At 49.5% G+C, this 20,805-nt stretch overlaps 1 protein-coding gene across 2 annotated transcripts in view; it reads left to right on the top strand.

Annotated features, from left to right (window-relative positions):
- MYH11 (myosin heavy chain 11) overlaps nt 1-20,805 on the top strand; it is a 91,210-nt gene that overhangs the window by 10,792 nt on the left and 59,613 nt on the right. For both annotated transcript variants that reach the window (XM_028117441.2, XM_028117443.2), the window contains exon 3: nt 15,693-15,720. In XM_028117441.2, the coding sequence (XP_027973242.1) occupies nt 15,693-15,720 (28 nt within the window). The remainder of the gene's footprint in view (nt 1-15,692; nt 15,721-20,805) is intronic.

Genomic DNA, 20,805 nt, shown 5'->3' with positions numbered 1-20,805 from the left:
AATTCTGTGAGATAGGGTCACTGTTACTACCTACACTTTATGAGAGAGACAGCCGAGTCTCTCAAAGGGCCTGGAAACCCAGGCCATGACCAAGTGGGGCCTCTCCCAGGAACGCAAGGCTGGTCCAAGATTCAAAAATCAGTCAATACAATGCCTAAAGAAGAAAAACCACACGATCGTATCAATGGATGCAGAAAAGCATTTGACAAAATTCAAAATCTGTTCATGATAAAATCGCTCAGAAAACTAGGAGAAGGAGGGAATTTCATCAACTGATATAAGGCATCTACAAAAAATCCCTGCATTTAACATCATACTTAATAGTGACAGTTTGAAAGCTTGCCCCATAAGATGAGTAGCAAGGTAAGGATGTCCACTCACACCACCCCTAATGAACATTTTACTAGAAGTCTTAGCCAGGGTAATAAGACAAGAAAAAGAAATTGGGGCGTCTCTAAGTTGTAAACTTCACCTGTTCAACAGCCTTGGTCCTCTCTCAGTAAATCCCTTTGCCTCAAAACAGTTGAACCCTTGCTTTCCTCCTCATGTGTTTTGGGTGCATTGTAAAAAGGGCAGTACCCATCACAGTGTCACTGATCTTTGGGGCAGGGTGAGAGGATTTTCTTTCCTGTAAATGGATCTAGTCTTGAGACATAGGAGTTCTCCCATCCTTACACTTGGGAGAGGGCAACGGAAAAGGACTTGGCAGTCCTAAAGCTGTATATAATTTTATGTGACTATGAGGTATGAATAGTCCTAAGGTTATGAACCAGCAGCTGGTAGGCTGCATCCAGCCTTCAGATAAGTTTGGTTTGGGCCACACAGTTTTAAGGATACTTGAAGTAGTTGTCAACTTTTAACAACTGGGAAATTATACATAACAACTGTATGTATTTTTATAGGGGCATGAGTTTTCCAGTTCCCCAGTCCCTACCTGGCCTGGGGCACTTGTTTGTGTTAACAGCCCGGCCCTTGTGTTTGACTTTGCAACCTCTGAAATAGCTACCTCCAAGAGTGTCCTGAGTCAGGAATTGAGAACTCAGTTCTGGAAGTGCCTGAGGGCAGGGATCCAGGTGTGTCCAACCTAGATGGGCTCAGTAGAAGTGCCCCCAAGTTACTGACCGAATTACCCAAACCCCACGGGTATGACCCAAGCTGGATCATTGCAGACATGGGACTGCCATTACCTTCAAAGACCAGCAGATGGAGCCTTGCAGAAAGGGCCATGGAGATGAAATCTCAGGTTGTGAAGGATGGCTCCTGGAGTTAGGTATGTGTCTTTGTTTAAAAAAAAAAAAAAAATTTATTTGTGGTCTCCCTTGATGGAGAAGTTTACAGTGATGGTTCACACACCTTTTTAAGGAAGCTGAACATCACAAAGTTATAGTATTCGTGTTGTTTGGAGTGCTTTTAGTTGCACAAAAATATAGCATACCATATAGCAATTAAAGTGGCTTAAACAATAGGAGTTTATTATTTCACATAACAAGAAGTGCAGGTTGGTGATTTCAGGGTTAGTTAATTCAGGGGCTCAAAAACAGACCTCTTTGGGATTTTCTTGGCTTCTTCCTCATGGTCACAAGATGGCAGCCATAGCTTCAGACATCATGTCCTCATGCTATGATGTCCAAAAGCCTGAAGGAAGTGGGATGTTAGGTTCTTTTCCTATGTCTCTTTTTTATCAGGGAGAAGAACCTTTTCCAGAAACTCCTCAGCAGGCATCCCCTTATGTCTCATTGGCTAAAACCTGGTCACATGCCAACCTCTAAACCAATGGTTGGCAGAGGACTGGGATGTTAGTAATTGTTTGTAATTATGTCTCATTGGCTAAACCTTTGGTCACATGCCAACCTCTAAAGCAATCGTTGGCAAAGGGGACTGGGACCTTTATAATTGGCTTGGACTATTCCTGGTTCTTTTGTGGAGCAGCTCCCACAAGCACGTTTTCTCTGAACATCAGAATGACATGAAATTCTTTTAGCAAAGGAGAAGGGGGAGTAGCAGGTAAGCCCTGCCACAGTGCTCTTAAAATACATATGTGTAACTTTAAAAAACCTTTAATATTTTACGTTCGTCCTAAAAAAAATTAAAACATGTATTTAAGCTAAAGAGAATATACCAGTGCCCATAATTCTATCATCCAGAAATCACCACTGTTAATGCTTTGGTATGTAACCTTTCATGTGATAACTGAGCTGAACATCCTGAAATGGAAGAAATTTTGATTGTCTGAAAATAAGTGATTCCAGAAAAAAAAAATCACTTGAAACAGGGACCCAAATCTCACTGTAAGGGGGAAAAAAAAGGGTTGACTGGGCTGGGGAAATGACATTGCAAATTGTCAGTCTGTTTTATCTACATATAATAGGAATTTGGTTATAATTGCAACTAGATGCTAAATCTTAGATTGAGTAGAAAATTAAGGGTTGATTTTTTAAAACTTTTTTTGGGGGGGGGCACAGAATCCCAGGACAGCATAACACAACGTTCTTCATGTCATGTTTGATTTCTGCAGCAGGAGCTAACGAGAATAATTTTTGCAGACTTATGAGAGGGGTCATCGGTTTTCTCAAGGGCTCTTCCATTTTGGGGGTGCTTCATAAAGCCCCCATCGTGTTGTCCTTCATGATGACTCTGTGATACTTTGTCGTGAATTGACCTGACTTTGTTTGTGTGGCCTTTCCAAGCTCATTGACTTTGCGACACATTGCACCTTCAGGGAAGTTGGCAGTTTTATTGACTTGCTGCTTCGTTCTGTGTGTGTATTGTGATGGTGGATGTTGCCAGCCAGTAATCGGCAAGATAAAGCGGCTGAGTTGGTGGGTGGCAGTGTGCAGGCCAGAGAAGGATGCCTCAGTGGGGTCTGATTTCCAAAGAGGTGGACTCTCTGAAGACTATTTTTGTGTTGTGATCATGTTTCAGCGTTATACTGGATGAGGAGGATCCCCAGTGTTAATACATTTCATTCCCTCTGGGCTCTATGTTATCACACAAAGTTACACAGTGAAATAGAAAATTACTTAGAAATGATGACACATTTTAATCCCCCAAGAGAAAGTGACAGCTGTGAGCACACACTTCCATAAAAGATAAACTTTATTTAGTTTAAATGTGAATCAACAGCTGCTCCACATGGGTTCATTTTGGCATTACCTGGTACTTTCTGGAAAACTAATATAGACTCCAATGAAACAAATCATGGGGGGGGGGGCGGAAATGCAAGCTTGAGAAAAAGAACTTTTTCTCTAGAAAGTGGAGGTTTGGTTTTTGCAAAGGAAGGTGTAGGCCCAGTTTGTGACTCCGCTGATGAAGGTCGTGATCCCAGGGGGTAAGGTCACTCAGCTGAGATCCACAATGAGCTTTCTGTCTTGTTGGTTCCTTTAGTGTGAAGAGGTGGGGTTGGGGAGAGACGGATAACACATGCACTGAATATAAAATGTAATGTTTGAATGTGTTACGTGAACCTGTAACTTCCTGAGGACCCATACCCTGCATAAGAGCCAGACTCCATCTTTGTCTGCCTATTCACCTCTGTATCTCCAGCGGATCTGCTGGTGCCTGGCACATGGTAACTGCTCAGTTAGTATTTGTTGATGAATGGATGAATGAATAAATGTACTTAATCACTAATTCTACCCCAAATTCTCCTTTTAAATGTGTCGATCTCCTTTTACTATGTCTAGATATATGTTGAGGACCCTGCTTCTAGCTTCTCCTTGAAGGTGATTACTACTGGAGCCTTCTGACCCGCCCTGGCTACCCTCTATGACATGCAGCTGACATCCAGGACCTTCCTTATCATGCTTGGAATTGGCTCCACCCTCTCATGATGGATTCCTTGTTTCCTGGTTTCCATGTCTTCCTCTTCCTTGATTTACTCTCCTATTTAAATAGAGCACCTTTTCTAGTACCTTCTCAAGTAAGGATGTATACGAGACAGATTGAGATCCTGCATATCTCATCTGAAGACTTGATGTGTCTCTAATATGTAAGGGCCAGATTAGCTGAGTTTGCAATTTTAAGCAACAAATAGTTTTCTTTCAGAATTTTTAAAAAGATTTTATTTATTTGACAGAGAGAGAGAGAGAGCACAAGTAGGCAGAGCAGCAGGCAGAGGGAGAGGGAGAAGCAGGCTCTCCGCTGAGCAGGGAGCCGATGCGGGGCTCGATCCCAGGACCCTGAGATCATGACCCGAGCCAAAGGCAGATGCTTAACCGACTGAGCCACCCACACGCCCCTATTTCAGAATTTTTAAGGCATGGCTTCACAGCCTTCTAGCTTGCTTCATTGCTGAGAAGATAAAGGCCAATCTATTTCTTAATCCTTTGAGGGTGACCAAAAAAAAAAATTTTTTTTTTTCTCTCCTTCTCTGGAAGCTTTTAGACCCTTCTTTATCCCCATGTTCATGATGTTGATGGGATTTGTCTTGGGTCTGTTTTCACCCATTGTGCTGGAGACTTCGTGGACGCTCTTCATCTGTAAACTCAGGGCTTTATATTCTGAGAAATTTTTGTGAATTACTTCCTTGATGATTTATTTCTCTCTGTGTTCTCTGTTCTGCTTTTCTAGAAGTCTTCTCATGTCCAGAACTGAACTCCGGGACTGTCCCTTTTTCATCTCTTTTTTATTCTTTTTTTCTGGGCAGTTACTTCAACTTTGTCTTACAACCCTTCTTTTAAGTTTTCATTTGTTATCATACATATATATACGATATACATATATACACACACACACACACACACACACATATATATTCTTTTTCCATGCGATGTGATGTCCTTTTCCTTGGAGGATTCTTCTCCATGCCTAGTCTGTTTCCTCCAAGATGCTTATTTTCCTAGTGATTCGTTTCCACTTCTGTCTGACGTATTAGTAACTTTCTTCAGATGTCTGCTGATTCCTGGCTGCCCGTTCATCTGGGGTACTCCAGTGCAAGGTGGATGGATGCTGTGGGCTTGCAGGAGGAGCTTGCTGGTGATGAGCTTGGCTGTAGTTTGATCAGAGCTGGGCCATTCCACTGGGGCACTTCTGATAGATCTTTCCATCTTTTTTGTCCTTGGGCTGATCAGGTTTTTCAGGGAAGACTTATGCAACCGTCTCCCTGGCAGGTCAAGATCTGTCTCCCTTCATTGTGAGGGTCTAGTTAAGAGGCCAAGGGTGTCAAACTGTGGAATGAGACTTGCACTTCATCCTTTCACTACGGTCCCTAGTGCCACCCAGGGATTTTATTCTGCAGAGAATAAAATCTGCCTTCTCCTGTGGGCTGGGGGAAGGGCAGTCACTTGGCTGCAGGGAGCATGCAAGGTATGTCTAGCAGCTTCTCAGACGGACTTTCAGCCCATCCTTGTGTTTGTAAGTCCTCCCTTGCCCTGTCTCCCCGAGCCCCCTGCTGTGGCCAGTTACTGAGGTTTGGCCTGGGGGCAGGGGACTCTGTGATGAAATAGGTTGCTTTCAGCTTTCCCCACCACCAGATTAGACTTCTTCTCTTTTCCCGGAACTGTCCTCATTTGTTCTGTTTTCTGGCCTCCAAGACTTCCTTGCTCTTCTCTCTTTTCCAGTTCTTCATTTCAACTTGAAAAATCCCCTTACTGTCATTTTACTCAGGTTTGGGGAGGGAGGAACATGAACGGCAAGTGTTCAACCCACTATCTTTCAGTGGAAATTCTTTCAAAACTTCTTTTCCAAAGAAGTGATAATGATAATAGTGGATTTTTTTTCAAAGATATATTTTTTAAGATTTTATTTATTTATTTAAGAGAGAGAGAGGGGCGCCTGGGTGGCTCAGTTGGTTAAGCATCTGCCTTCAGCTCAGGTCATGATCCCAGGGTCCTGGGATCGAGCCCTGCATTGGGCTCCCTGTTCAGTGGGAAGCCTGCTTCTCCCTCTCCCACTCCCCCTGCTTGTGTTCCCTCTCTCACTGTGTCTCTGTCTGTCAAATAAATAAATAAAATCTTTAAAAAAGAGAGAGAGAGAGATTGAGAGAATGAGAGGGAGGAGGGGCAGAGGGAGAAGCAGACTCCCCCACAGAGCAGGGAGCCGATGTGGGACTTGATCCTGGGACCTTGGGATCACGACCTGAGTCAAAGGCAAACGCCCAACCGACTGAGCCACCCAGGCGCCGCCCTCAAATATATTATTTTTTAAGTAATCTCTGCACCCAACTTGGGGCTCGAACTCACAACCCCGAGATCAAGAGTCATATGCTCCACTGACTGAGCCAGCCAGGCACCCCGATATAACCCCACGCAGTGGGGAGTCTGCTCCTCCCGCTCCTCCTCCCCTTGCTCATGCTCTCTCTTGCTCTCAAATAAATAAATAAAATCTTCAAAAACAATAATAAAATAAAATTAATTCTTGAAACTATTATAGTGCCCACATATGGACTCTAGAATAAAAACAATACTAAATTATAAAGTCAGGAAGGCCAACAGAGTTTTTACTTTTCCCCATAACATTTCCGTTGCTGGTTTTTATGAAACAGCAAATACCGAATCCTTTCAAAATTTCTCATTATTTTTCCCTCCCTTCCTTCCCGTGTGCGCGTGTGCACGTGGGCCTGTGTTTATAGGACTTGTCCCTTAATCCAACCCTGGAGGCAGGGGCTATATTATATGGGAAACTGAGGATCGGGGAGGCAAAGAACTTGCCAAAGGTCCGGTGAGGGTCAGAGCTGGATTTGAACTTGGCTTATCGGATGCCCAAGCCTGAGGCTTGCCCGGTCAGCTAGCTGTTGTGAGGAGCCCCCGATTGTCCCGTGGAAGGTGATTTGCTCCCGGAAGGTCTATCTTCTTACACACGTGGGGTGTTGAAGCCCTGGTGAAGTGACAGTTAGCTGGCGGGGGTAAATTAACAGGATGCATGTGGGGAAAGCACCACCCCTGAGGCTTTCCCGACAAGCCACTTTGGATCTCCCTCCTCCCCTGCATGGGTCCCCGGGGCTGGGGGAAGGGTGTGAAAGGCACATAGGATTTTGTCCTGATGTGCTGAGTGGAGCCATCAGGGTTTGTTGCTGCAAGTGTTTTGTCCTCATGTAATTAGCACCAAAGGGCCACTCTCGGGGATTAAAAAAGAAAATCACAGCTGGCTGGCCTCTGTCAGCTCCGAGGCTCTTGGCTGAACCCTCTTCAAACTGGAGAGAAATCTGGGAGGTGGCGTGAGCTAACCTCTAAGCTCTCTGCTTTGCAAGTTCCCACACTCAGTTGCGTCCCTCTGTCCGAGGGAGGTCGAGGTTGGCAGGTCCTGGGGGGGGGGGCGGCTCAGGCTCACCAACCCCCCAGAGGCTGCTCTGTGAGCTTGGCAGAGAGAGGAAGAGCATTGATGTGTCCGCCCCCCTGCCGCCCCCGCTCAGTGCTCTGGAAAGCCCGCACGGCTCGGCTCTCTCCAGCACCATGAGCCCGCCCGTTTTACCGATGGACAAAACCGACCCTCAGTGCACTGAGTGAGTTGGCGCCAGAGCCCCATGCCCCACCTGGAGACGTCACCCTCTGCTGCCCTCGAAACATTGATTTTCCCTCTGAGGCCGTGTGGTAGTGGGGTGCTGTTAACCCCATTTCGCAGACCAGGAGACCGAGGCCCCAGGAGGCTAAGGGACTGGCTTAGGCCTTCTCATTAGAAAGCTCTGAACTTGGCCTAATACCCTGTCCCCTTAGGACAGAATCGCTGCAGGCTAGAGCCACTGCACCAGCTCACTATTTTGGATGACGTGGACGATGGCCCTGGCGATGATCATAGCAATTGCTGAGGTCTTCCACATGTCGTGGGTAATTTTAAGCTTTGTGCATCCAGCCTCACTTCGCTGTTTTCATATCCTGGAAAGGGGTGGATTCTTTTTCCTTTTTTTTTTTTTTTAAGATTTTATTTATTTATTTGAGAGAGAGAATGAGAGAGAGAGAGCATGAGACGGGGGAGGGTCAGAGGGAGAGGCAGACCCCCCGCCGAGCAGGGAGCCCGATGTGGGACTCGATCCCGGGACTCCGGGATCGTGACCTGAGCCGAAGGCAGTCGCTTCACCAGCTGAGCCCCCCGGGCGCCCCTGGGGGTGGATTCTTATCCTTATTTCCCTCATAAGGACGGGGTCTGGCCTAAGAGGTAGAGCCAGGAAGTCATTCCAAGCGGTGTTGCTCTAGAAACCGTGTTGCTACAACGTGTCCCCGCAGGGGGACCAGATGCATGGCTCCCGGCCTCTTGGAGGTTTTGCAGTGGCCCTCAGCTCTGTGTCTGGCCGGATGGCGGGGTGGGCAGATGGGGGCTCCGTCCGCCTGGCTCGGTCATCACTGAGGCCCTGGGACATGTAGGTTTGCACTCAGAGTTATCACGAGAAGTTCACATTCTTTGCCAGGAAATGAGGAAGGGTAAAGGATCATCTGATTCTGATGACCCTTTTACGGAGCGCCTGTGGTGTCTTACTTACACGGAGGGGAGAGAGCTGGGGAGAATTTTTTTTTTTTTTTTTAACAAGCAGTAAATGTTGAGTTGAAGAAGCAGGCATGCTGAAAGGACTTGGGAAGCTCTGGCTCTTTGACCACAGACGCATGCTCCAGCCTCCTCCCTCTGTGCTCTCCCAACCTCAGAGGGAATCTGGCTCCCCGCTCCCCCTTTGATTCAACAGTGTTGAGACCCCACCGGGGGAGGTGGCATGGTGAGGAGGGGTACCATCTACTTGGTGGGGACCAGGTGAAGGAGAAGACAGGTATACAATCAAATCATCCGCACAAATACATGTGCTCAGGAAGGGAGTTTCCGGGGAGCTGTGAGGTGGACCCTGGGGCCTGTCAGTCTGGGAGGGCAGGGGGTAGGGGGCGACAAGTGGGTGTAACAAGGGAGGTGCGTGTGGGATCCATAAGCTGGTGGGGCTGGAGCAGAGAGAGGGAGGGAGAGGGGGGCAGGTGCGAGCTGAGGCCCAAGGGTCCACCATGAAAATACTGGTCTCCCCAGACCCCATCTGTCACCTGCTATGAAAGACGCCAGAGCTTCCTGAGGGTCTGGAAAATTCCTGCTGGGCTCCAGCACAAACCCTCAGAGTATCTCTTCCCGCCCAGAATCTCTTCCTACCAGTTTTGCCGGAGGACAAGGGTAGGAGAGGAAGGCCCAGAGAAAGAGAAGGGCCCTGACCTGCAGAGTGTAGTGGGTTGGGGCATGGGCCCTGGAGCTGGGTTCAAATCCCTGTTCTGCCAATGCCCCCACTTCTTTGTGCCCAGTTTCCTCTTTTGTCCCGCGAGGCAAAGAACTGGGCCTACCGCAGTTGGTGCAAGGGTTAATTTGGACAGAGGGTGGGGAACACGTGGCCTGCTCCCAGCGAGTGCCACAGGCGTTAGCTGAGGAGGCCCAGCACTGACATTCACCTTCACGTGTGGCATTGGGTAGGCAACTGCTCTTCCCCACGCAGGAGAGGCCGTGTCCTCCATTCCTTACTGGCCTGGGGTGGGGAGTGGTGACCCTACAGCGACATAGGTCTGGCCCCCTCCCTCTCACTGGGTCCCCCTAGCAGTCTGGCATGGGAAGGAAGAGAAGCAGGGAGCCTGGGTCTGTTCTCGGTCCCAGCCTGGTTTTCTCCTTTTATGGTCAGCCTGCAGGCCTCTGGCTCCCCAGCCATAAACCACGAGATTGTGTTTGGGATCGGGCCGAAATAGCCGGTCTGTGGGGAGCTGGGCGTCCCCTGAGAGTCTTCAGGCTTTCTTCGAGGGGGCGGACCACCGGAGTCCTTTATCTCCTCGGAAAGCTGACCCGCAGACTTGCACATCCAAGGCCGGACCCGAGTCCGGGGAGGAGGGGAGAGGCATGTTTAGGGGTGTGTGTGAGGTAAGGAGCACCCCAGGTCTCTGGGCTGGGTGATGCTGGAATGCCGGCCCCAGCCCCACACACCTCTGCTCCTGGGCTGTCGGACCCTATAAAATCCCTGTGCTCTGGGCCAGGCTTCCCAAGGCTGCTGGGAAAGCCTGTCCCTCTCCCTGGACTGATGAATCAAGATAGCCTGTCCATCTGTCAGTCAGTCTCAAAATCATCCCTTAAAATAGCCGGGGTTGTCTGGGCCAGCCCCTTGCGGGGCATGTTTCTCTCTGCCTCGCTCTGATTGCAGGGGGTGTGGTTCCTCCGCCCCTCACCCGCTTCCTGACTCAGTTTTTCATGGGTTTCTTATCTGGCTCTGTTCCTGAGTGGGTTTCTCCTTTGGCTGGAAGTTGGAGGCACAGATATCTATATTCCCTGATTCCAGAACGAGGAGCTGGTGGTCGTGCCAGAGCCGGGCACCTGCCCCTGCAGATTTCCCCTCCACAGGAGAGGTGATACTGACTGCTGTCTTTTCCCACCGAGCCTTGCTGACCTTTAAGGCTTGTCTTCTGTTTTTCTGCCTGAAGCCAAGGCCTGGGCAGGGTTGCTTCCTTCTGGAAACTCTGAGGGAGAATCCGGGCCACACCTGCCTCCTGGCTTCAGGGGGTGGCTGACCATCCTTGGCGTTCCTTGGCTTGTCTCTGTCCCTCCAGTCTCTGTCACCACCTTCATGCAGCCTTGTTGGACACTTAACCAACTGAGCCACCCAGGTGCCCTGCTTGGTCCTTTTTACTGGCTGCCTAATGTGCCCTTACATGGCCGTACCAGAATTTAAATACTGAAAAATTGACTAGCTCATCTTCAGTGGACAGACCAGTTAAATGGTTTGCATCTGGTCTTTTGCTACTGCTGATGTTGTTGCAGTGACCAACTCAGGCGTCTGTCGTTAGACACACGTGTGGGTGTTTCCGATGTGGATGTTTCTGGAAGGGTATGGAGCAGCCAGGAATCGTAGCAGAAGATGGGGGTATCCGTAGGAGTCAGTGCAGCTGACCTGGAAGATGGGACTATGTGGGGATGGAGTTCTGATGCAGAAGGAGAGTGCTGTGTCTCTCCGTCTTGTTCCTGGGGCCCTTCTCCCTGCAAGGTCCCCCTGGCCCTCAGCTCAGGGGTCAGACTTGCCTGAATGGAGTGTCTCCACACTCCCTGAACATGGCGCTCGTAGGCAGCTGAGGTCCATGCTACCACCTCAAGGTGGAAAAACTGAGAGCAAGGAAGAGGAATTGAGTAGTCTTTTGGTACTTCTGCCTTTTATTGTGAGGATTTGCCTCAACCGGGTCACCAGAATGTCCATCTGTGATCTGAGAGAAGAAAAGGAGAATTGATTGGAGGTGGCACAAGGTCCATGGAGCTTGCCCAATCATCTCGTTCATCTTGCCCTGCGGTGGGCCAGATCTTCTCTATGAGATAGAACTCCCCCCTCTAGATATGGTCATTAATGTCCTCGCTGTTTCCCAGTGACACATAGGAACGGCCTTCTCCATATCCAACCATCCACCCATCCGTCCATCCATCCACCCATCCACCCATCCGTCCATCCATCCATCCATCCATCCATCCATCCATCCATCCATCTTCCCATCCAGCCAGCCAGCCATTCATCTTCCCATCCGTCCATCCATCTAACAAATGTAATTGAGCACCTGCTATGTGCCAGGTACTGGAGCTACAATGTTTTTTTTTTTTAGATTTTATTTATTTGCGAGAGAGAGAATGAGAGACAGAGAGCACGAGAGGGAGGAGGGTCAGAGGGAGAAGCAGACTCCCCGCCGAGCAGGGAGCCCGATGCGGGACTCGATCCCGGGACTCCAGGATCATGACCTGAGCCGAAGGCAGTCGCTTAACCAACTGAGCCACCCAGGCGCCCTGGAGATACAATGTTAAACAAAACATATAACTTCCTACTTCCCCAATAAAGCTTGCTTTCTAATATGGGGAGACAGACAGTGTGGGCCTAAAGTGATGGTTCTTAGACTAGGTGTGTCAGGGGTGGTGGGCCGATGTGTGGATTTGAGATCTGATTCTTAGGAAGTGGATCCTTCTATCCCAGAGGCCACTCCATGCCCTGGTTCCTTCTTCCCACCTGGACCTTAGCACAGCTTCTTCCTGGCCTGGGAATAGGCCTCACACCTTCCCTTGGCTGGGCCATGCTGATCTCCCCAAGCTGCCTTGTCCCCCAATGCCTTCCCTAGTCCCCTGCGGCCGTGGCCCCTCAGGACCCATGTCCCATTTCCTGTGTGCTGTCGTACCTGGGGAGGCAGAAAGAACCCGAACTCTGACGCACGTGTTTCAGAACCCTGATCAGTCACCGAAGTGGCCATGTGACTTTGGGCTACCTAACCTCTGTTTCCTCAACCCTGAAGGGGTCAGGATCAAAGGCCACACGTGAGAAGTGCCCGATGCTCTATCTGGCCCAATAAATAGGAGGTTGGGGTTCAAATCCTGCCTCACCCACTGCTGTGTAACTCTGGGCAAGTTTAAAAGTTTCTGTGTGTCTCAGTTTCTCCATCTGTACAACGGGGATAAAAAGAGCCTATCTCGTAGGATATGTGAGGGTCTAATGTGGGTTAATACAGGTCAATGCTTAAAACAATGCATGGCACGGAGGAGGTGCTAGGTATTACATACGGTTATGTGGTATTTTGAGGGTCAGCGTCATGTCCAATACCTGGTAGATACCCTTAAAATATTTGTTGAATGAATGAATAAATGAGTCAGTTTTTCGCATGTATATCGAGCTTCCCCATGACGAAGCCCACTTCTTCTAGGTTTGGGGGTGGTTTTTTTTGCAGAGCTCACCAAGCTAAACTTTCTGTGTCCGGAGCTCAGGGCTTGGGAGCTGGGGGTCCAGAAACTGAAGGAAGCGAGGTCCAGAACTGGGTGCTTCTGCCTGAGGACTCCATGGTCCTGTGGGGCACAGACACAAGAAAACAGAAAAAAGCAAACCCGGGACAGAGCGCTCTGGAAGCACAGGTCCCTATGGGACCAGGGGTGTGGAAGGTCACCCCTGTCTTGGGGTCGGGCAGGAACCAGTGAGAGAGCTCCTGAATTTCTATCTGGGAGGGACTTGGAGACAACAGTGGGATTCTGGAGGGGGCTGGGGGCTTTTCTTGGGGCTTACTCTCTCTACCAAGGTTGGCGATTTGTGATAGCTTGACAGCGTTGAAGGGGATTTACAGCCAAGCCACCCCCGGCTCCGTCACCGTGGCGGGGGCTTCTTGGAGGAGGTGTCATCTTTGAGGCTGAGGGACCAGGAAGGGGCCAGGAAACAAAGAAGAGGGCAGCCTGAACAAAGGCAGGAGTGTGCTCGGAGGTGGGGGGCGGGTCACTGAGGCACCAGAGTGAAGGACACAGGGGTGCCAAGGCTGGGGAGGTGGGCTGGGCCAGTTATGGGAGGTCTTGGGTGCCATGTTCAGGACTGCGGGCCTTACCTAAGGGCACTAACTTTTTATTTTTATTCATTTTTTATTAAAGATTTCCATTTATTTGAGAGAGAGAGAGAGAGAGAGCACAAGTTGGGGGAAGGACAGAGGGAGAAGGAGAAGCAAACTCTCGGCTGAGCAGGGAGCCTGATGCGGGACTCGATCCCAGGGCTCTGGGATCATGACCTGAGCCGAAGGCAGATGCTTAACCGACTGAGCCACCCAGGCGCCCTGGACACTAGCTTTTTAAAGACGACTTTATTGGGCACCTGGGTAGTGCAGTCAGTTGAGCGTCTGACTCTTGGCCTCTGCTCAGGTTGTGACCTCGGGGTCCTGAGATCAAGCCCCGTGTCAGGCTCCACATTCATTGTGGAATCTGCTGGAGGTCCTCTCTCCCTCTCCCTCTGCCCCTCCTGCTCACGCTCTCTCTCTCTTTAAAATAAATAAACCTTAAAAAAAATGAAGATGGCTTTATTGAGATAAAATTTGAGTACCAAAAATTCATCCATTTTAAGTGTGAACTTCAAAGATCTTTAGTAAATCGATAGACTTAGGTCAGCATCACTGTAATCCAGTTTCAGAACCCCAAAGGCCCATTTGCAGCCACTCCACGCCCAGCCCCTGGTGACCACCCGCCTGCTTTCTGACTTCACGGATTTGCCTACTCTACACATTTTGTATAAATGCAGTCCTATAATATGTGGCCTTTTGTATCTGACTTCCTTTACTTAGCACAATGTCTTTGGGGGGTCATCCACGTCATAGCATGTGTCGCTAGGACATCGTTGCCTTTATGGCTGAATAATATTCCCTGGTATGAATCTACCTCGTATTGTTTATCCATTCCCCAGGTGATGGGCACTTGGGTGGCTTCCACTTTTTAGCTATTAGGCCAACACTGCTGTGAATGTTCATGAGCTAGTCTTGCAGGGACACGTGCTTTCAGTTCTCTTGGGTATATTCCCAGGACTGGAATTCTGGCCCTATGGTAGATTTATGTTGGACTTTTTAAGAAACTTCCAGAGTGGGAGAGTGTTAAGTTGCAGAGTGATCGTCAGCTCGGTGTGTTAGGAAGATCACTCTGAGAAGGGGTTCGGAGACGGACGGGACAAGACCCGGGGAGATCTCTGGCGCGGTGTGGATCAAGAGGGCCTGAGCACCGTGACAGCAAGGATGGAGCCAGGGGATGGATTTCAGAAACACTTGCCACTTTGGCTTTGCCCGTCAGCAGATAAGATGCTCTGATTTTTCGGTTACGGCGAATTCGCCAACGGTTGAAATTGTCGGTAGCCGTCCCTGTATCCCTCGTGGGGCAGGAAGTGGGTTCCAGACCCTGGCTCTACCCTCTGAGGCCACTTTAAGAGTAGAAGGTGATTGGGCACCTGGGTGGCTCAGTCGGTTCAGCGTCTGCCTTCAGCTCAGGTCATGGTCCCAGGGTCCTGGGATCGAGCCCCACATCGGGCTCCCTGCTCAGCGAGGAGCCTGCTTCTCCCTCTCCCTCTGCCCCTCCCCCTGCTTGTGCTCTCTTGCTCTTTCTCTCAAATAAATAAAATCTTAAAAAAAAAAATAAAGAGTAGAAGGTGATCAGTAATGTCTGCTTAATCACATTTAATCTCACGATGCCCTATATTCCCTGCCGGGGTTCTCTGGGGTGGTCAGCAACAGAGACCGACTCAGCACTTTATCTAGGAGAGGAATGTATGGAGGGGAGGATTGTCAGGGAGCTCACAGATGGGGTGGGAAGACCGGAGAGCCACGCTCAGAAATGGCAGGAATGGGCTTCTCGGGACCTGGGGGCAGGAAGTGAGGGCTCAGGGCTCTGTCCACCCACTGTGCTTCCGCATCCTCTTGGCTGGGGGACCAAGTGGTGCAGCCACACCAAGACTGTATATGACGGCAGGGGTGGGGTCGGAGGCCCATCTCCTAGAGGAACACAGGATGATGCTCTTCCCAGAAGAGGACATGCTAGGTTTTCAAACCCAAACTTTCTACTACCCTATATTCTAGATGCAGGAACTGAGGCACGGAGGGGTTAAGACTACTCGTCCAAGGCCACGGAGTTGAGAAGTGGCCGAGTGAGACCCCAGTCTGCTCTGTCTGGCAGAGTGGGCTCCTGGGACCCCCCCCACACACACACACCCAGAACTGGAGGGGCTAGAATGCCCACTGCCTTCTGAACTCATCAGGCTTCAGCATCTTTCTGGGGCTGCCTCCAGGACTTGGGGGGTAGGGAGGAGTGCCGAAAGGAGCCTTGCTGTCCTCTTGGCTCTGCTCTTGTCCCCTGCGCCCTGGGCAATAAGCCCAGGTGGCCCCTCACCACCTTTGTTGGGGCCAGTGTGCAGGAGCTTAGGATTGGGTTGGGGGGGGGCTTGGGGGAGGCGCTATCTCCAGACCCTCTGCTCAGAGCTAATTCTAACTCATGACCTTTTTTCTTTCTGTTCTCAGATCGAGAGGACCAGTCCATTCTGTGCACGTAAGTGGAGCTGCCTTTTCCTGTTTTTCTACAGTCGAGATCCAACCTGCTAAAGAGAAATGTCCGTGAGGGCAGAGCTTGTGTTGACCTTCCCAGGCGCCTCATTCGTGTCTGGCACGGAGTAGAGCTGCGCTCAACTTTGGCTGAACAGAAGCCCTCACGCTGAGGCAGGCACACCCAAACTCGTCAATGATACCTGGTGCCATCTTGTTCTGCAATGTCCCCCTTTCTAAAATGAGCATTTAGTGAGCACGTACTGCATGCTAGACCCTGAGCTATTTACAGACAGGATTGCATCTCTCTGCATAACAGCTCTGGGAAGGTGGAGGGCGTCTCTGTTAGTGAGGAAATCTTGGCTCGTATTAAATTACTGCCCTAACAAGTCGCAGTGAGCGAGCACATTCGTGCTGTATTTAGTGGTTGGTGTCACTGTGTCTTCGAAGACCCAAATACATAGTCAGAGGACTATGTATTAACTCAATTTAGAATCACTCAGAGAATCTTCAGTTCTCAGGAAAAATCCCTCCTGTCATGGGCAGAATAATGAGCCTGCAGTGATCTCTACATCCTGATTTCTGGAAGCTGTGAGTATGTCAGGTCAGGTGGCCTGGGGGCATGAAGGTCGCCGATGCTATTAAGGTTCCTAATCAGCAGACCTTAAAACAGGGAGATTATCAGGATTATCCAGATGGCCCAGTGTCATCACAAGGTTCTTAAAAGTGGAAGTGGGAGGCCGAGCAGAGGGTCAGAGGGAGATGCAACGTGAGAACTTGACCCACGATTGCTGACTTTGACGAGGGACGATGCCTGCGATGAGAACAGCCTCTAGAAGCTGGAAAAGCCAAGGAACTGGACTCTCCCCTGAAGCTCCCAGAAAGAAAGAAATACAACCCTGCTGACGCCTTGGTTTTAGCCCAGGGAGATCCATGTCAGACGTCTGACTTCTGGAACTGCGTGATCATAGATGCTGAGTTTCTAGTCATTTGTTATAGCAGCAACGAGAAACTTGTACCCTTCCCTTCGATCCTAACCCCTACACCACTCCCACCATCGCTCCTTACTCGGCAGCTTTAATGGGGCCAGGCCTCCTGGTGGGTATAAGGCACCCGGGAATGGGCCAAAAATAAACAGGACCCCTCTTCTTAAGAGGGAAGTCAGCACTAGGACGGTAATCACACACTTGTCTTTTAGACTACCTGAACTTACTGCTTGACTTACCTTTTCAGAAACTGGAAAAGAAAACCACATACACATTTTCTTAAATCACTCAAGTAAGTGTGTAATTACAAACTGTGAAAATTACAAAGACTGAAACACGTAAGGAACTAGAAGAATCTACACATAAGAAGTATTCTAATTGGGCAGAACAAGAAAGGCTTCTCCAAAGACGTGATATTTTGGCAGAAATAGCAAAGGAAAAGGGGGAAGCGGTTCCAGCATGTGCAAAGGCACTGGAGTCAGATGGAGCATGTTCTAATTAAGAAACTAAGAGGTCAGTTTGGCCAGAGTGTGTCCCTCAGAAGGAGCCCTCTGTCTGGGAAGAGCCATTCCCGGACATCCAGGACCCACACTGGTGGCTTTTGTATTTAGTGCATTGGTTTAGAGAAAAAGATTTTCAGCCTGCCCATGCTGGCTCAACCACTTGTAAGGCATGATGTGAAACCTTTGTGACAAGGAGCCAGCCCCCAGAAGAATTTGGGAGAAGAGTTTCAGGTGAGGAACAGCAAGGGGAGGGGTCCTGAGGTAGGGACCATTTGCCTTTTGGGGAACAGAGAAGGTTGGATGGGCTGGGGCAGAGTGGGGAAGGGGATGGATAGGAAGGTGTGGTCAGGGAGCCAACCAGGCAGGGTCTTGCAGGCTGGGATGAAGGCATGGAAAAGAGGTAGATCAGATCTTTCTGACCATTCAAGGAGGCCAGAAGGGCTTCTTGGGGACGCACACTGGTGCTGTCAGAGTCTGGGGCATGAGTCACCTGGGTTTGCACTTCCCACTTGGGGTGCTCAGACTCTGGTCTCAGGCCAGTCTCTCCCCCAGGGGAGGTGACTCAGGCCGACAGCTCCCTTCTCCCGCTCTCCCCTGGGGCCCGCATTGACTCTTGTAAAACGACAGGGTTTCCAAGGGGATTCCACTGGGTGCCTCACCTATGGCCTGGCCGGAGTTCCCTCCCAAGCAGGCCTCCTACTTTGACCCACCTCCCCCCATCCCTTCTGCTCTGTTTTTGAAGAAGAAACGCTTCTTGGTAAAAGCCTACAGGATTTTGATAACGCAGTGCAATACTGAGGGTCACAGATAATCTCAAGAGGGCAGCCCTTGTGGTTCAGAGGTGGGACCTTGGAGGCACAGGGCTAGGTCTGCCTTCCTGCCTTGCTGCATGGCAGCAGTTTGTGCTTGGGCAAGCTGGGTAAGTCTGCAAACCTCAGTCTCCTCATTTGTAGAATGGGGCTGTCGGTTGTGGCCACATCCTAGGGTGGTTGGGAGGATTGAAGGGGCAATGTCGGGGAAGAACTGAGCATGTGTCCTGGCACGTAGTAGATCCTGCACCATTGTTGGCTGTTGTCTGAAGTAGTGGTGGCATTTTGCCAGAGTTTTGTTGAGCCTTCGCTTGCTGGAGGCACCATGGTTTTTGAGGGTGAGGCCCAGGCTTAAGAATCAGAATCCTGGCTCCAGTGAATCTCTGCTTTCACAGATCCGAGGATCCCTGAGTTAGACTTCTGTGATTTTATGCCAGGAGTCAGCAAACTGTCACCCAAGGGCCAAATCTGGCCCTCTGTTTGTTTTTATAAATAAAGTTTTATTGGAACACGGCCACACCCATTCATTTCTGTGTGGCTCGTGGCTGAGTTTGCGCTACTATGGCTGAGTTGAGTACGTGCAACAGAAATCATTTGTGTGCCTCAGGGGCTCAAATATTTACTCTCTGGCCCTTTATAGAAAAATTTGCTGACTCCCAGCTTTAGGCAAATCAATAAACTTCTCTCCACTTGCTTTTTCTCTTTTTTCCATTCTACCCTAAAGGCTAAATAAATAATTTTTAATTTAAATTAAATTGAAATGTAAAATGCATGCGAGCCCATATATTTAATTTTTTTGTAACTGTAAGAGTAAAGCGGATAAATACCCAGCAGTGAACAATAGGAAAACTTTACCCACAGTCCACTGCCAAGTTTGGCCCCAGTAAGCCTTGGTGTAGCCCCTTCTTGTTGTTGTTGTTGTTTTTCCTAGGCAGTTTTGAACATAAACACGAACTCAATTGTGTGCATACATCTTTTTCTCTTGCTTTTTTTCACTTGACATCCCACTGATGTCACATTTCCATGTTATTTACAAATATCCTTTTTGGATGACCGCTGACCCTCCATGGAGTTAGTGAAACACTTGAAGCTCTTAGGTCATTTTAAATTTTATCCTTGGGGTGCCTGGGTGGCTCAGTCAGTTAAGCGTCTGCCTTCGGCTCAGGTCGTGATCCCAGGGTCCTGGGATCGAGCCCCGCATCGGGCTCCCTGCTCAGCGGGGAGTCTGCTTCTCCCTCTCCGTCTGCCGGCCACTCCCCCTGCTTGTGCTCTCTCTCTCTCTCTCAAATAAATAAATAAAATCTTAAAAAATTTTTTTATTCCCAAACAAATATATGATGACGTCCAACTTTGTGGGCAGAACTTCCTCTGTGATTCCTCAGCTTCTTTCTTTGAGGATGGGGAGGTAGGACCCCAGATGCAGGAGCCACAAAAGCAAAGTCTGTGTGGTGTAAGGCTCCTGATTCTGGAGATTGGTTTGAAAAAGAACTCATGTTTCCCGGACCTCATTTTCCTGGCACCGTGGTTAGGATTTTGGCTGTATGTGCACCTTATGGTTAAATTAGTATTATTCTTTAAGTGGAATCACTTAAAAAATAGAATACTTTTGAAATGATTTTAGATTTACAAAAAAAGTTGCCAAGATGGTGTAGAGAGTTCCTATATCCCACCTGCCAAGTCTCAGTTTCTCCTGATAGTAACATGTGACGTCACCACGTTTATCACACTAAGACAACGATGTTGGTTCGTCGTTGTTAAACTATAGACCTTAGGTTTCACGGTTTTCTACTAATGTGCTTCTGTCCCACGATTCCATCCGGAATGACATCTTGTCGTCCTGTCTCCCTCGTCTCTCCTTGGCTGTGACAGTTTCTCAAACTTTCTTGTTTTTCATGACCCTGGTAGTTTGTTTGTTTGTTTTAAAGATTTTATTTATTTATTTGACAGAGAGAAACAGAACATGAGCAGGGGCAGAGGGAGAGGGAGAGGGAGAAGCAGACTCCCCGCTGAGCAGGGAGCCCGATACGGGGCTCGATCCCAGGACCCCGGGATCATGACCCGAGCTGAAGGCAGACGCTTAACCGACTGAGCCGCCCAGGCGCCCCTGACCCTGACAGTTTTGAGGACTGATCAGGGATTTAGCAGAACATCCCTCAGTTTGGGTTTGTCTGATGTTCTCAGTCGCTAGACTGGGGTTATGGGTTTTGGGGAGAATGACGCCGAGGTGAGCTGCCTTCTTCATCCCACCATATCAGGGGGTACGTCAAACCCATGTGACATCCACATGACACTAATGTGACCTGTCCCTGGTGATGTTAAGCCTCATCACCTGGTTCGCATTGTACCTGCTGCGTTTAGTCATCATGTGTGCCAATTGTGGTTTCCCTGGTCAGGTAATTTTGGGGACTATGACTGCTTAAAACCATCTCAGGTACCCCTGGGGTGCAGGTCCTGCTAGACTCTGTCCCCAGATGTGGCTGCACATCAGTTGCTGAGCGACTGGTTCAGGAGCCTGACGGTCTGGGTTCACCCGGGAGACTCCTGACTCAGTGGCCTGGGGTGGAGCTGGGAACACCCAGGTTTTTATCTAGCGTGACGTGCGCCTCTGAGGCAGGTGGGCCAGCCAGCGAGCTCACAGGGATGGCAACACCCGGCACAGGCATCTTTCTGGGGGATGCCGAAAGCATGGCTGACTCCAAACTGTGTACACCCACCAATGGCATTGGGGTGGAGAGAGGGTGGTGTGGCTCTGGGGAGTCCCTGCCAACAGAGGAAAGGGGCTCCCACGCCTCCC

The sequence above is a fragment of the Eumetopias jubatus genome, unplaced genomic scaffold (assembly GCF_037043125.1).
Source record: "Eumetopias jubatus isolate StellerSeaLion01/CBP00866 unplaced genomic scaffold, mEumJub1_p1.0 scaffold_12, whole genome shotgun sequence".
Taxonomy (NCBI): domain Eukaryota; kingdom Metazoa; phylum Chordata; class Mammalia; order Carnivora; family Otariidae; genus Eumetopias; species Eumetopias jubatus.
The sequence above is the reverse complement of the archived record's forward strand: the minus strand, read 5'-3'. Positions and strand labels throughout refer to the sequence as shown.